This window comes from Spermophilus citellus (genome assembly GCF_964194105.1).
Source record: "Spermophilus citellus genome assembly, chromosome: 7".
NCBI lineage: Eukaryota > Metazoa > Chordata > Mammalia > Rodentia > Sciuridae > Spermophilus > Spermophilus citellus.
Genome location: NC_138188.1, coordinates 98,307,701 through 98,323,829, shown reverse-complemented (window position 1 = coordinate 98,323,829; position 16,129 = coordinate 98,307,701). Strand labels below are relative to the sequence as shown.

At 35.8% G+C, this 16,129-nt stretch overlaps 1 protein-coding gene across 1 annotated transcript in view; it reads left to right on the top strand.

Annotated features, from left to right (window-relative positions):
- Positions 1 to 16,129, top strand: part of CFAP44 (cilia and flagella associated protein 44) — a gene marked incomplete at both ends in the record, with an annotated part of 96,454 nt that overhangs the window by 58,751 nt on the left and 21,574 nt on the right. Inside the window, 4 exons of the mRNA XM_081302687.1 lie at positions 5,790 to 5,986; positions 8,128 to 8,302; positions 10,414 to 10,591; positions 14,195 to 14,692. Of these exons, the coding sequence (XP_081158813.1) occupies positions 5,790 to 5,986; positions 8,128 to 8,302; positions 10,414 to 10,591; positions 14,195 to 14,692 (1,048 nt within the window). The remainder of the gene's footprint in view (positions 1 to 5,789; positions 5,987 to 8,127; positions 8,303 to 10,413; positions 10,592 to 14,194; positions 14,693 to 16,129) is intronic.

Here is a 16,129-nt window from a genome sequence, read left to right as displayed (position 1 = left end):
AATCTTTACCACATGCACATTAGATAGAGCACTAATCTCTAGGATATATAAAGAACAAAACAAAGACAAAGACAAAACAAATAACCCAATCAATAAATGGGCCAAGGAAGTGAATAGACACTTCTCAGAAGAGGATATACAATCAATCAACAAATATATGAAAAAATGTTCAACGTCGCTAGCAATTAGAGAAATGCAAATCAAAACTACTCTAAGATTTCATCTCATTCCGGTCAGAATGGCAGCTATCAAGAATACAAACAAGGGCTGGGGATGTGGCTCAAGCGGTAGCGCGCTCGCCTGGCATGCGTGCGGCCCGGGGTTCGATCCTCAGCACCACATACCAACAAACTAAAAAAAAAAATAAATATTAAAAAACTAAAAAGACTAAAAAAAGAACTAAAAAAAATAAATATTAAAAATTCTCTCTCTCTCTCTCTCTCCTCTCTCACTCTCTCTTTAAAAAAAAAAGAATACAAACAAGAATAAGTGCTGGTGAGGATGTAGGGAAAAAGGCACACTCATACACTGCTGTGGGACTGCAAATTGGTGCAGCCGATATGGAAAGACGTATGGAGATTCCTTGGAAAACTTGGAATGGAACCACCATTTGACCCAGCTATCCCATTCCTTGGTTTATACCCCAAAGACTTAAAAACAGCATACTGTAATGACACAGCCACATCAGTGTTTACAGCTGTACAATTCACAATAGCTAAACTATGGAACCAACCTAGATGCTCTTCAGTGGATTAATGGATAAAGAAAATGTGATATATATACACACACACACACACACACACACACACACACACACGAAAACTATTCAGTGCATTAAAAGATAATAAAATCATGGCATTTACAGGTAAATGGATGGAGTTGGAGAATATAATGCTAAGTGAAGTTAGCCAATCCCAAAACTCCAAATGCCAAATGTTTTGTCTGATATAAAGAGGCTGATTCATAGTGGGGTTGCAAGGGAGGAGCATGACGGATTAGATGAACTCTAGATAGAGCAAGGGGAGGGAGGGGAAGGGAGGGAGCATGGGGTAGGAAAGATGGTGGAATGAGATGGAAATTATTATCCTAAGTACATGTATGAAGACACGAATGGTATGACTCTAGTTTGTGTATAAGCAGAGATATGAAAATTTGTGCTCTATAGGTGTAATATGAATTGTAATGCATTCTGCTGTCATACATAACAAATTAGAATAAAAAAAGAAAAAAACAAAATATTGAATTTTTCAGCCCATAAACATGATATATCTTAAAAAGAGCCACTTTTAATATTTTCTCTAGTTCTTCTATTTCATCTTTTATATCATTTCTTACGTCAGTTTTATCATTATGACTATCTTAAAGTCATTCTTATTGACTTCCTGGTATAATAGGTGAAATTTTTGTTCACTTTAACATTTCCATTCTTTTTTCTGCCTTCATGATTATATAGAGTATATCATAATAATTGATTCAGTGTCCTAATCTGTTAGATCATTGGTATCATTACTGGGGCTATTTCTGCTGACTAATATATTTCTGTTCATTTTGAGTCAGCTTTTTCTGCTTTTTTGCTTGCCTGATAAGTTTTGGTTAGATGCTAGACACTGTGAATTGTACTTTGTGGGTGCTAGATATTTTTACATAATTTTAAGTATTCTTGAGCTTAATTCTAGGGGACTCAGTTAAATCACTTGAAAATAGTTGGATTTTTTTTAAAGCCTTCTTTTAATCTTGGTTTGGTGGGATCAGGGCAGTTGTTAGTCTAGGGCTAATTCTTCCCGACTAATCTTCTGAGTACTCTACCCTAGGACTCATGTAGTATCAAGATTGTGGGGACCCAAGCTGTTTCAACCTGTGTGGAGTCTGGGGATTATTCTGCCTGTTCCTTTTTTGGTGTTTCTTTCCCTGGTTTCAGGTAGATGCCTTCTTATCTTTAGGTAAATACTCACCAGCACTTACCTAAAGAGGGGAAGGGAGTCCTCAGATCTTCAGAGCTCTCTCAGATGTGCATCTGTTTCCTTTCTGGTACATTGTCCAGTAAATTATAACACTCATTGCCTGACATTAAATCCTTGAATATTTGAATTTCTGGATAATATTTGAATCCCCAAATTATAAGCAGATTGCTGTCTGCTTAGAAATGAATGTGGATAAAAAGTTTCTCTCAAAAAGAACCTCAACATTGTAGCATGTTTATTCTTAGTAAATATTCACCATATATTTATAAAAAATGTGTGTGTGTGTGTGGGTAAGTATGAATCTTAACCCACAATTTAGGTTATGTAAGTAGTGGAGCTATTCTTTATTTTATTTATATTAATTTAAATTTGACTCTGGGCTCTTATTCTACCAAGAAGGCAGGAAAGTCAGTCTTGATACTCCTGAGGGTCCTGTACCAGCCTACTTACTTCTTTGTGTTCTTTGATTCAATGGTTCTGTGCTCAGCTGGAGCGGACTATCTTTGTTAGGGCCAGAATCCCCCCAGCTTGCATCAAACACATATATAGCACATATAGCCACCATTGTGAGGCCTTGCCATCTCTCCAGATGCTGTCTGAAGGAGGGCACAAGTATCCACAGTGCCAAGATGCAAGTTGCCCATTCTCCTAATCAGAAGGAGCCTTGTCCTCCTTGCCATACTTGTTCTCAAATACTTTTTTAGCTATTTTCCCTCCCTGGTCTATGTACTCTCCATTCACCATAGCATCATGTTTTTGGTGGACATATGGAAGGAAGGAAATAATAAATACCTAACTCTTTAATTAGAATGTGGGGAGGGGATAAAATTTGCCACCACATAACTCTGGGTATTATCAGTGTTTTTACCTTTACCAATCTAATAGGCCAAACATGGTAACTCTTGTTTGAATAACTTGAAGTTTTTTTTTTATTATTGGTAATGCTCACATTTCTTTTCATGTTTATAGTTCATTTATACTTATTATTTTGAGAATTAACTGCTTAGATTCCTTGTTCATTTTTCTTTGGGTCCTATTTATTTTCTATGCTGTATTGTAGGTATTTGACTTTTATCATTCATATGGTAAATGCTTTCTCCTACTCTGCCATTTTCTTTGAACTTTGTTCATATTTTTCTGTGAAGAAGTTTTCATTTTGATGTATTCAAAATTATATATATTTTCCTTCATGTTATCTGAGTCTCATAGGAAAGCCAAATTTAAAAAGTAAAACTCCAATAGGTGAAAGTTAAAGGGAATATGTCTTAAAGAGATGAGAAAGATACTATGCTATGACAAGAGAGAGAATTAAAGAGAAAAGAAAGTAGTTTAAAAGGGAGAAATAGAATTAAAAGGATTGAGTCATAAAAATAGTTAAGAAAAGCAAACAAACTAAGACTAATAAATTCTAAAATTAAAAATGTGTGATGGTACAGGGGTGATAGTGAACCAGTGCCCCAAAATAATAATTTAACTGATGAGAAATTATTTGAAATTTTTTAAAAAAAATTGACAGTTGAAGGATAAATCTCAAATCTCTGTGGGCTATAAGAGAAGGGTGAACTAGAAAGTAGTATGAATTTCTAAGTGTGATTTTTTTTTTTGGTGGGGGGGAAATAGGGATTGAACCCAGGGCCACTTATAACCACTGAGCCACATTCCCACCCTTTTTAATTTTTTATTTTGAAACAGGGTCTTGCTAAGTTGCTTAAGGCCTGGCTAAGTTGCTGAACCTGGCTTTGAACTTGTGGTCCTCCTGACTAAGCCTCCTAAGTTGCTGGGATTACAGGTGTACATCACCTCACCCAGCACTTGATGATTTTTATAGAGTCAAGAGTGGAATCTGATAGTTTGGGGGTTTCATGAAACGCCCTTGAAATGGAAAGCTGATGGACAAAGTAAGAGTGGGGAGGCTTACCCTTGTATTCAGTTTCCTAAAATCTGCTCCCCTCATAGTTACTACATACAAATAAATTACATTATCACAAGTATATGAACATATCCTTATCCATATATCATATAATTTATGACAACAAAATATGTTTAGATACCTTAGTAAGGTGGACTTTCTTAACTCTCTTGAAAATGAGTGTTAAAAAATTATTTGGATTCAGGAGCCCCCCCCCCCACATATTTGTATATTTTATATAACTTACATATTTATATTTATTTATATATCCATATAAATACATATGAAAACAACATGTATATATTATATTTAATAACCTATTTTATGTAATACATAGGGAGGTAGATTACATTTCCTCAGAGTTTGATATGATCTATTATCCATTAAACTGCAGTCTGTTTACAAAATTTTCATTTTTCCACATATTAGCAAAACAGCAACATTATATTAATAATGACTTGTTTAATATTTTCATTAGAAATAATTCCCCCTTTCTTCCCTTCCTTTATTCCCTCCTTTTTTGGCAGGGAGTGGGGGTGATGGGGATTGAGGCCAGGATCTTACTTAGGCTAAGTAAATACCTATTACTGAGCTATACTCCTAGTTCTCTACTTGCTCTTTATGAAGTCCAATCCAATTTCCATTACATCTTGATAGTAAATGCATGGTTAAAGTTTGAGTCTAACCCAGATAGTTTGCAACTGCTAAAAGAAAACAAGGTTAACACTCTAATATATAATTGGAGGTGACGACTTTCTCAGTAGGACTCCTAAAGTTCAGGAACTAAAACCAATAATTAATAAGTGAGAAGGTATCAAATTAAAATTCTTCTGTACAACAAAGGAAACAATAGTATGAAGAGAAAGTACAGATTAGCAGCTACTATTCTGACAGAGGACTAATATCCAGAACACATGAAGAAATTAAAACAACTTACCACTAAAAATCCAAATAACCCAATCAATAAATGGGAATATGGACTAACCAAACACTTCTCAAAAGAAATACAAATGCCCCCCCCCCAAAAAAAAAAGAAAAGGAAAAAAATGTTCACTATCTTAGCAATGAGGGAAATGCAAATCAAAACTACCCTGAGATTTTTATCTCATTGCAGTTAGAATGGCAGTCATCAAGAATACAAATGAGAAATTTGGTGAGGATGTGGGGAAAAAAATGGAACTTACATTCTATTGTTGGAATTGTAAATTGGTACAACCATTATGGAAATCAATATGGAGATTCCTCAAAAGACTAGGAATGGAACCTATTGGATCCAGCTAGCTGCCACTCTTTGGTATTTATCCAAAAGAATTAAAGTCAGCATACCAGGAGGATGCATGCATACCTATGTTTATAGAGGCATAATTTAAAGTAGTCAAGTTATAGAACCAGCCTAGGTCCTCATCAACAGATGGATCAATAAAGAAAATGTGGTATATACACAATGGAGTTTTATGCAGCTACAAAGAAAAATGAAAGTCATTTGGAGAAAAAGGGATGGAACTTGAGAGCATTATGTTAAGTGAAAAAAGCCAGACATCGAAAGATTATATGCTTCTCTTGTATGTGGAAAGGAGAGAAAATAAGGGAAAAGATAAAGCAGGGGAGGTCTCATGAAAATAGAAGAGAGACCAGTAGAGTAGAAGAAGGAGACAGGGAAAGAGGGTGGATGTTGAGGAAAAGGAAGGTACTGGAGAATGAAATTGACCAAGTTATGTTATATGCATGTACAAATATGTCACAGTGAATTCCACTATTATGTATAATTATAATGTACCAATAAAATTCATTAAATTTTTTTTTAGTCCACGACAATACAATGGATTATAAGAATAGTATTTTGTGATCTTCTTTTATTACTTAATCATGCAGAATGATTAAAATGGTCACTATTGCAAACACTTGTTTTGTTCTTTCAGATTTCGTGATCCACTGGAAAATGACACTATTGTGGTTCATGCTATACAAACTGACCACAAGATATCCTCCTATAGGCTGGTAAAGCCCTCTAAGTATTCCAAACACAAACGAGCAAGTCAATCAGAGAGAAGAATGAGTAAACTGGACAGATTTGAAAAAGAGGGATCTGGAAAAAGGGATAGCCAGAGAGAAACAGGTAGCCTAAATGACAAGAAGGCTTTTAAATCATTATTTATTAAAATTTGAAAAGTGAATTATCTTTTCATGAGAAGAAACTTTGAACCTTCTTTGGTGGCTTGAACTCAATTTGTTATTCATCCCCTTCTCTCAGGATAATCTCTTTAGGAACAAGTTGTCAAGGGAGAGAGAGTTGTGTGGTATGATTGAGAATGAGATGTCACAGTTTTCCAACAATGCTCCATGCTTACCTTCTTTTTTGATGCAGTCTCTAAAGAAAACTCACCCTGGTCATGTGACTGACAGGGTGTGAGACTACTGGATGCTACAGAACTATTCTCCAATCTAGAATTTTCCCAGATGGCTAGTTTTTAGACAGTGTCTCTTTCCGTATTCCTTGGCCCCATTTTTCTTCATTGAATAATCTGTAATCTTTTTTCTTGCCCAGGATGAATTCTGAAACCATTATCCTGGTATTTTAATCTTTTTTTTCTATTACTATATAGTTTCCCATAGTACCTAATCATGCTGTTCAACTTACTGTCCAGGTTGCTATTCCTTAATTATTCCTGATATGTTTATATCCAGGCTCCTACTGAGTGACCTCTGACCCCTCTTCTGTCTGAATTCTACCAGTTCTTGGGGATCTAGCTAGACTTAATGTATTTGTTATAAAGCCTTTCCACAATCACCCAGGCCACATTAAACCTTTCTTTTTCCCTATTACCATATATTTGACATATGAAATATAAAGTAGTAACTAATCATATTTTTTATTTTTATATAAAGCATATTTTTTGTTTAACTTAAACACAATAATTTTCAAGAAACACTTGTTAAAGTTGATCATGTTTAACTTCCAGATTTGGTTCTCTTTCTGACTAGTTTTTAAATTGACTTTCCCAGCCCCCACCATTATATCACCAACACTCCTTCCAAGCTTCTAAACATCTGTCAGTGGCCCATCATTACTCATTTTTCTAATTGCTTGATTTGTGTTTTATCTTGCCAAATTTTAAATAAAGTCCTTAAGAACAAAAATTGTGTTTTTTATCTCTTTACATCAGTATTTCACAGTAAAGACAACATCTAACTTATGATGGTTCCACTTCTAATTTTTCAACTCTATGATTGTGTGAAAGTGTACCCATACAACCATTTTTTTTTCACCTTCAGTGTAGTGGTTAATAAATTACAAAAGATATTCAACACCTTATTATAAGATAGACTTTTTGTTGGGTAATTTGTGTCTGACTGCATGCTAATATAAGTGTTCTCAGTCTGTTGAATGTAGATAGACTTGTCTAAGTTATGATGTTGTGTAAGAAAGGTGTATTAAATGCATTTTTGACTTAACAATTTTCAGTTTACAGTGGGATAATCAGGATATATATCATCATAGGTCAAAGAGCATTTGTGCTTATGGAGTTAAATTCATGGTAGTTGCTCAATAAATATTTTGATTTAAAAAGTCAGTATATTCTCTGAATTTTTAATTTTTTTGGTACTTATAAATGTTTATTTGATGAATGAATAGAAAGATAGATGACTCCTATCAAGTCAGCTTGAAGAGACATTTATTGCAACTGCTTATGCACATATCAGTGGTTTGCTGATGTCTCACTCTAGCTGAAATCACCTAGACCAGGTGTGAAGGAACTCATACACAGCAATGGCTACCATAGTGGCTAATAATGGCAGGCCATTGGAAGACCAGGAAAACAGTAAAGCTCATGTACTTCACCAGCTGAAATATTCAGATTGAAAGTCAACAGGCTCTGTCTTCAGGAGATTGCTTGACTTTCAAAGCATGATGCTTATACTGCCTTATACACTACCATCAGCTCTGATGTGGGAAAGAAAGGAACCTGAACTAGAATTCTTTAGGGTTTCTCTGCTATTCTGAACTGTTCCTTTCATCTTGGGAAAGAGAAAACTGTACCTGAAGACCACAATAGGGATGAAATGTGCCTTCCTATATTGAAGTAGTAGTTTTAGTCTTTAGAGAGAAATTTTATTTTTGTTTATGTACCAGGAGAAAAACTAAAGAAGCAGGAAACAGAAGCCACTTCCCTCACTAAACATATATAAAGGTCCATCTTTGAAAGTTTTGTTTTTCTGTTTCAAAAAGACTGAAAAAAATGTTGATTATTTGTACAGGTGGAAGTATTAGCATGCAAGAAGAATCAATGATAGAAAAAGGGAAGAAATTTCGACCTAAAACCCTAAGTGAAATTATGATACAAAATCAAATTGAGAAAACTAGAAAACTCATACAACAAGCAGAAAGAGCCCAACAAAAGATCCAACAGCGGAAAAAAGAATGGGAGGAACTGTGAGTTTTTAACCTAAGCTCTTATCCTTTTAATATGTAAGCCCCAAAATATAGCTTAAAAGATCTTTATACTTATTGACATTGCCATTATTTAAATTAAGAAATGAAAAAAATAAAACTAGAGGAGATAGTAAAGACAGGTCAATTAGATCTTTTAAAGTAGTGATACTTCCTGTTGGAACTTCCATGATCCTTAGAGTTTCAGTCCCAGGGATTCCATTTTGCTAATATAGTGATTGATTTGAATATTTGTGATCTTCTATAGTTACATATGAATCATAGGAAAATTTTTTCTATTTCAGTAAAAAAAATGCCATCAAAGGAATTATATTGAATCTGTAAATCACTTTTGGTAATAAGGATTTTTAACTGTAGATCATTTTTGGTAACAAGGACATTTATTAAGTTTTCTGATTTGTTAACACAGGATATCTTTCCATTTGTATTTTTTTATAGCTTCCCAGTAATTTTACATTTCCAACTACCTGTTCCCTGCCCAGCTACAGGGTGTTTCACATTACCCATGTACTATGTAGATAAATATCCATCCAAAAACTTAAGGGAGCCTTGTATTGATTTCTGAAGATATTCCTTTATATAACTCTGATATTCTTTTCCATGAGTTCTAATCCTTGGGTCTTTTGATCTCTGTCTCCTCAATTAGTGAGGTCAATAGGTTATATTTGGGTCAGTTGGATCCTGTCCCTACTTCACAGTCTAGTAATTTCCTCCATGCAGAAAAAAAAAGTGATAGTATTACTTCACTTCTCCTCTCTAGGAATTATAGTTTTATATTGTCTGTATTCAATGTTTCCTGCCTATGTTGAACATAGTTGTTCCATGTATTTTTTTGTTCAATTCTCTAATTTTTTAGATCATGAATGTAATTGTGGGCCTGTTTTCTAACATAGCTAGAAGCAGAAGTACCTCTTTTTCTCTTCTCTCCTTCCCTCTATTTCTTTATCCTTTCCTTCATTACAAATAATAATTCTTCCTTTTATTTCAGATATACACAATGAATGATTGTCAATTGATACAAAAGGCAGTATAGATTTCCTTTGCTATTTTTTGTTTTTGTTTTCCTAAAAGGCTTTCTCCTAAAGCAAATTGCTGACTGCAAACTGTACATTTTTGTGTTAACTGATACACTTCAATTTAAAGAATTGGAGTCTCCTAATTAAGGGTCTTCCAAGGGAATGTTACCTGTACCCATAGATGTCTTAAAACTTCCCTGAGAGTTTGGTTCCTATAGAGAGCAATTCTTCCATTTTTGTAGTGGTATAAATGTTGCTTGTATGTGGGAAAGTTGGGAGGGCCCAACTGGTTCAGGAACCCCTTTTCAAATCTTTATTTTGCTAAATATATCTACCATTCCATTCTATTCTTCACACCTGCTTTCTTTGTTCTTGGAGTCTCTTAGGTACTCTACAAAGAAAATCATATTCAATTATTTTATAGCCTTCTCCTGCAGGTATTCTGAGCTATATTTTGCTCTGGTCTGATTTATTCACTAATACAATTTCATCTTCTTTCTGTCTTACAGAAATATATCAATATCACTGATTTGTCCATTTTTTTTCTAAATATCATTCTCAGCTTTCATAATGATTCACTACTTTTTATACTGTCATTTCCACGGGATTTGGGGAGAGAAGAAGAGGCAAATACATATGCTCATGTTATCATCTTGAATTAGATGACTTTTGAAATTTTTGTGATAATCATTTGTGTAATAAAAAAATTTCATTGACTTTTTTGGTGATTTTTAAAAACTATCCAATTTCCAAAGCTTAATTTATATTAAGAGAATATATAGCAATTTTAAGTGTGAATTACTTAGACGTGAACCAAAGCCTGACGGTGATTTGTATTATTTCAATACATTGTAGTGATTGGTTTTTATTTATTTAATTGTGTATTTTTTTTCTTGGAGTCCTTAAAAAATAGTCATTAGTTTAAAAAAATACTTGGGACCTAAACACAAATGTGACAATAGAGGCTCAAATTTGTTCTTTTGCTTCATGATTGACTTTAAAAATGTACTTTGTTAAAAGTAGATAAATTAGAGTTTACTATTGTATTTGTGTCTGGGTTACCTTTTTTTCTAATAGATATAAGAGTAAACCTGATGATGACTATGAAGATCCCAAAGATGTTCAAGCCATTAAAGAAGCCCAAGTGTATATGGGAGATTTCAATCTGAAGACAGCTGCAGACTACAAGATACCTGAACACATGAGAATAAATGCTGCCAAAAAGGAAGAGGAATTGGGACAACTTGTTTCTATGGTACTTACCCACAGATAAAGCACTCTGTGTTTTTAATTGAATTCTGATAAAAGCCACCCATTTTTTCACCTGGTCCATAAGGAAATATAACCATAGAAATTTAAAACTAGAAAATACTTTCATGGATATCTAGAATGCCCTCTTTTCATAAATGAGTCCCAGAGAGGACAACAGATTTTGGCTATCATCATCATTGTCAGTTAATATGGCAGAACCAGCCTTCACATCAATTATATATCTCAATACCAGTTTCATGGGTGAAAGCACTTTACTACTTTGTAGACTTTGAACTTCCAACATTCAAACAAATCTTTATTGGATTTAGTTTTTGACTGCCATAGAACTACAAAGGACTTGGGGAAAAAGTCATTGTTCAGTCTTTCTCTACATGACTTCCACCCTTTTATAGGCAATTCAAACTAACCAATGAATGTATTCCTTTTTTTGTCTGCATTCTTCCAAACCTCTTCTAATCATCCTTCATAGTTTACATCTGAAATGTCCCCCTAAAGCTCAAATGCTGAAGGCTTAATTTTTCAAATGGTGATACTACTGGGAAGTGAGGCTGGTCACTGGAGGGATGCCTTCAAAGGGTGTATTTTGTCTCTGTCCTTTACTTCTCTCTGCCACGAGGTGAGCAACTTTGCTCTATCACATTGTAATGCCAGATTTGTGGGACCCCAATAGACTTCCAGGAGCCGAATCCGATGCAGTCACACAAGAGTCTTTATTGCAAGCTTGAGCCTGGACTCACAACCGTTTCTGACGCAGCGGTCCCAGGGAGTGAGTCCCAGTCCTTTATTCAGTGATATTTTATAGGTTTTTGGGGGATACTCTATGCATCACAGCATCACACAGCAAATCATTTCACACTGCAGGAAAATCAAACAACAACTCTTAACATTGATTAGCACATTTACTGGCGGGAACAAGTTGGGTAGGAGTGATTGGTTAGTACAATAGGGGGATTTGTTTGAAATGATTGGTTTAATCCATGAGGGGTGTATGTGCTATACTACATGGTTTCCTAATATGTTATCAACCCCTGAGACTACTGGGGGGGGGGTCTTCTGGCATCCCAGGTATTTTCCCTGTCTCATGCTGATTGGTGGTTGCTAGGGGGTTGCTATGGGTCCTCACCTAGTCTGACTGAGTCAGGGACACCTGGCACAGCAGATCTCTCCTGTTGTTTGCAGACAAATAATTCAGCAGGGAGGGATTGTGCCTAGGCTTGCTCTGTGGGTTTTTCCAAGGACAAGGGTCACGCCCCCTCCCTCTGGACAGGCCTTGAGGTAGAAGCTATTTTCAAAAATGGAGTCACAACAGTTTCTCAACATGCTCCCTGTCATGATGTTTTACCTCATCATAGGCTTAGAAACAATGGAGCCAGCCAACCAGCTGACCTTGTACTGAAACCTCTAAAACTGTAAGCAAAAATAAATATTTGGGGCTGGGGATGTGGCTCAAGCGGTAACGCGCTCACCTGGCATGCGCGGGGCACTGGGTTTGATCCTCAGCACCACATAAAATAAAATAAAGATGTTGTGTCCGCTGAAAACTGAAAAATAAATATTAAGAAGTTCTCTCTCTTTAAAATAAATAAATAAATAAATAAATAAATAAATAAATAAATAAATAAATAAATAAATAGATAAATAAATATTTATCCTTTAAGTTGTTTTTATCAGGCATTTTGTCACAGCAGCATTTCTGATCCTTGTTTTTCTTACTAAAGTTTCCTCTTCCTGAAGTATTTATTCCCCACTCACTATTCAAACTGATAAGTGACTTTTCACATTTAGGGGTTTAGAAAGTGTCCAAGCTATCATTTATAGGAGAAATTGATACTTGGCCGCCTGATGTGATTGTGTAGGTTTCACAGATCAAAGCATCACATCAGAGAGAATATTGATAGTCATATCACATAAACAGTATCTTTGAATATTTTATAATTGTCTGACAAATGGGAATGAAGTATCCATCTGTTTAGAGTTGCTAACTAGCTAACTGCCTATATATGTGTATCTCAAATTACAGATTTCATGTGACCATAATTTATCAGTCATTCAGCCTCAAATTTCCTTCTCTCCTTCCCTTCCTCTCTTCTTCTTCCCCACCCTTTTCTCCCCTTCTTTCCTCTCACCTTCCCTTCCCCTCTCTTCCTTCCTTCCTGGTGCTGGGAATCAAACCCAGGGCTTCAGGCATGCTACAGAAACACTCCACTACTGAGCTGCATGCACCCTCAGCCCATGCAACTTGAAATTTCATAGTCTTGCTAGAGGAGATGGGCAGATGCAGTGTTTTGAATGAACTTAAATGCATTACATGGAAATCTACTTCAGTAAATGGTAGTGTAAAATATTATAGAACATATTATTCTATTCTACAAGTCAGAAAACTTTCCATCTCTGGCACTAGCCATGTGAACTTTGCCAACTCATGTAAATCTCCCTAACCTTCAATTATCTTATCTGTGAAAAGATATTAATGCCAATTAATACAATAAGGCATGTTCACCTCATAAGGTTAATGTAATGGTCAAAATCAATAAATGGTAATCATTGTTATGATCAAATTTAAAATCATTGAAAAGTATTAAGAATTTAAAAAATACTATATTATCCTCTTTTCCACTGGCCAGTGTTTAGGCTCATGTGTCATTTGTAAAACTAGAAAGAAAGAGTTGGTATGTAAGGAATGTTTCTCAAAGAAGTGGGCTATGTAGCCACTAGAGTGGTTTGGGTTTTTTTCTTATATATGTAATCCTCAATCCTTCAGGTACTTTAAAGGTGGTTCCCCATTCACCCAAGTGCTAGCTTAATGCTTTAAAGGCTTATTATCAATTATGTAAAACATCTTGTATCTGTCCTTAGGCTGTGATAAGAGTATTTAGGAAACTCAGACCAGAGAGAGAACTGGTAGTGAGGGAGGGAGCAATGGATGTGTACAGACCCTTTGCTGAAGGCAGAGGCACACTTTGGCTTAGATAAATGGAGAAGGAACCAAGGAAGAGAAGTTCCCTTGTTGTGATGTGATACTACTGAAATTCAGGATCATGACTTTGCTTACATGAGAAATAAGTAACAGTACCATGTGGCCAAAATACAGAATGAAACACAGGTAAACTTTTGTTGGTCTCTAAGTGGGCCACTGAGGTAAGTCTAAGCTAAAGTGATTCAAGATCCAAAGCAGGAAAGGCTCGGGTGCCCATTTTATCAGTCATCCAACCTGAATTTTTATAATGGATTAATTGGTTTTTACCTTCCCTGGTCAGGTATCCCCAGATGAGCACAGGATTCAGGAAGGACTTTCATGGAGAGGTGAAGGAGGACAGGGGAACCCATCCCTACAAACCAACTAAAAGAAAACAGGGCTACTGCAGGTCACATTCAAACTGTCTTCCCATCTTACAGGGGCTAAATAGGAAAAGCCTAAAAACAAGAGAAAAGAGTAATTTAGTGCTGAACAGAGATGCTCAGATACATTTTTATCTCAAATTTCTACTAGGCCTACTAGTCAAAGGATAAGAGCAAATGCTGTTTCAAATTGTCATTTGTGAAAAGGTTGTTCTTTTCCTTTCTTTTCTTCTTCTATTTTTTTCAGGTCCATGGGAAAAAAATGCACATGAACAAGTGTATCCTCTCTCTCCGAGACCTTAAGGTAGCTGTTATTGAGGAAATACAGTGCCTGGTACAAGAACTGAAGAACATTCAGTCGACCCTCGACATATCCAAACACATTCCTATTCCCCAAGTTCCTCAGATACACCCAGAAGAAGTTCCAGAAAAGAGATTTCACTACGATGAGGAAACTCTCAAAAAGTTTAAACGACGGCACATGAAAATTCAGGAGAAAAAGCTCAGCCATGTAGAACATGGGTCTATTGGCTCAGGCAGAGGATTCCTCAAACTCTCTTCTGGAAAGGATGGAGATGTGACGACACGAGACTCGTTGTCTAGGTCATCCAGGGCATCGACCTTCAGCCTGGATCTTCCAAAGCCGGTTGAGTTTGAAAAAGCAGAGCCAACTGAGGTGGAGTTGGAGATCATGAAGAGGGACGAGATCAAACACTTGTACATGCAAGAGTACTTGACCAACAGGGTATGGGTTGAAACTGTCCCTATTTAGAGCTCAAATAAAGGAGAGCATTTGAAGAATTAGATTTAGTGTACTATTTATCTATTTTAAGTTTCTCTACATTAAACTTTCTCTATCTTGGCCCAGCTCACCTTTCTCTAATGGCTTTGGCTCCCTCCCTATCCCTGGCCCTTCACAAATCTTTGTGCACTTCCCAGAACTTTTGTGCTGTGTAATTTTATTTATTTATTTTTCTTTTTGGAAAACTGAATTAGAATGAAGGACAAACCTACCATGTTTCAGTTAGTTGCAATCTAAGTGAAGTATTGGTAAAGTACTGGACATAGAGAGCAGCTCTCAAATGATAGATTGAACATAATTAAAAATCTTCTGAGAAATGGGGCACCTGTGCTTTTCACACATCCTCTTTCTCTAACAAGTGATTTGCTCCAGCAGGTGGGAGTGTTTATGGTGATGACTCGATTAAAAATTGTTCTGGAGCTATAATGGCAAATATTGTTTTTTTCTAGAAAAATCAGGACCAGTCTGGGGCCAGATGTGTAGGATATGTTCTAAATATGAAAGGAAAGGAAGCTTTCTTAGATAACTAGCTCCCTGCTCCCAGCTATATAGAAAGAGCCCTATTCCTTATTGTCTTTTCAACTTCACCCTTTCCTGGTACATTTGTAGCTTCCCAATGTTATTCTTCTCCCATCATCTCTGCTTTATCCACCCTGTTTCTTGATGTCCCTACCCCCCCCCCATTCTCCCTTTACCTCCATCTTTATATGTATGCTTTCCCCTTTGTTATTTTCTTCTACGTACAATGACTTCCTTCTAGAGTTGAACCATCATTCAAAGCACAACTTAGTTCCAAACCTTCTTGTCAGCTTCTGCCCACAAATGTTCTCTTTCCTAATTTCTAAACTCTAAGTGTGCTTTATGTTTCACACTGGTTTTTCTTACTGTTCCATGTGTGTTATAGTTCATTAGATTATACAATTCATGAGGGAAGGGCCACATGTACTTCCAATTCCCCTACATTGTCTAGGACAATGACAGATATAGAGTGATATTCAGTCATAAATTTGGGTTCTATTATAGCTAAATTATTAATGTAAGGAGTATTTATTGGACATTCTCTGTGCAGAGACAGTTCTAGCAAAGTGTAGGGATACAATATTCAAGAAAGACACCTTCTGTATCCCTACAAAACTTTCAGGCACTTGTATTGGAGAGAAAATATATATATCTCTCCTTTACAAACTTGGAGACCTGTGTAGTTTAGTTTCAGAATGGCCTTGCAATGAAGAAAATGTAGTCCTGTCTCCAAAGAAATGTAGTAAAGATTTGTGTTTGTTGAACAAGTGTTAAAGAGGAGCCCAAACACACAATCTGTAACCGTACTTATGGAAAAGCTTTTCTTTTTCTTCTCCTTGGGCTTTTGTTTGTTTGCTTCTT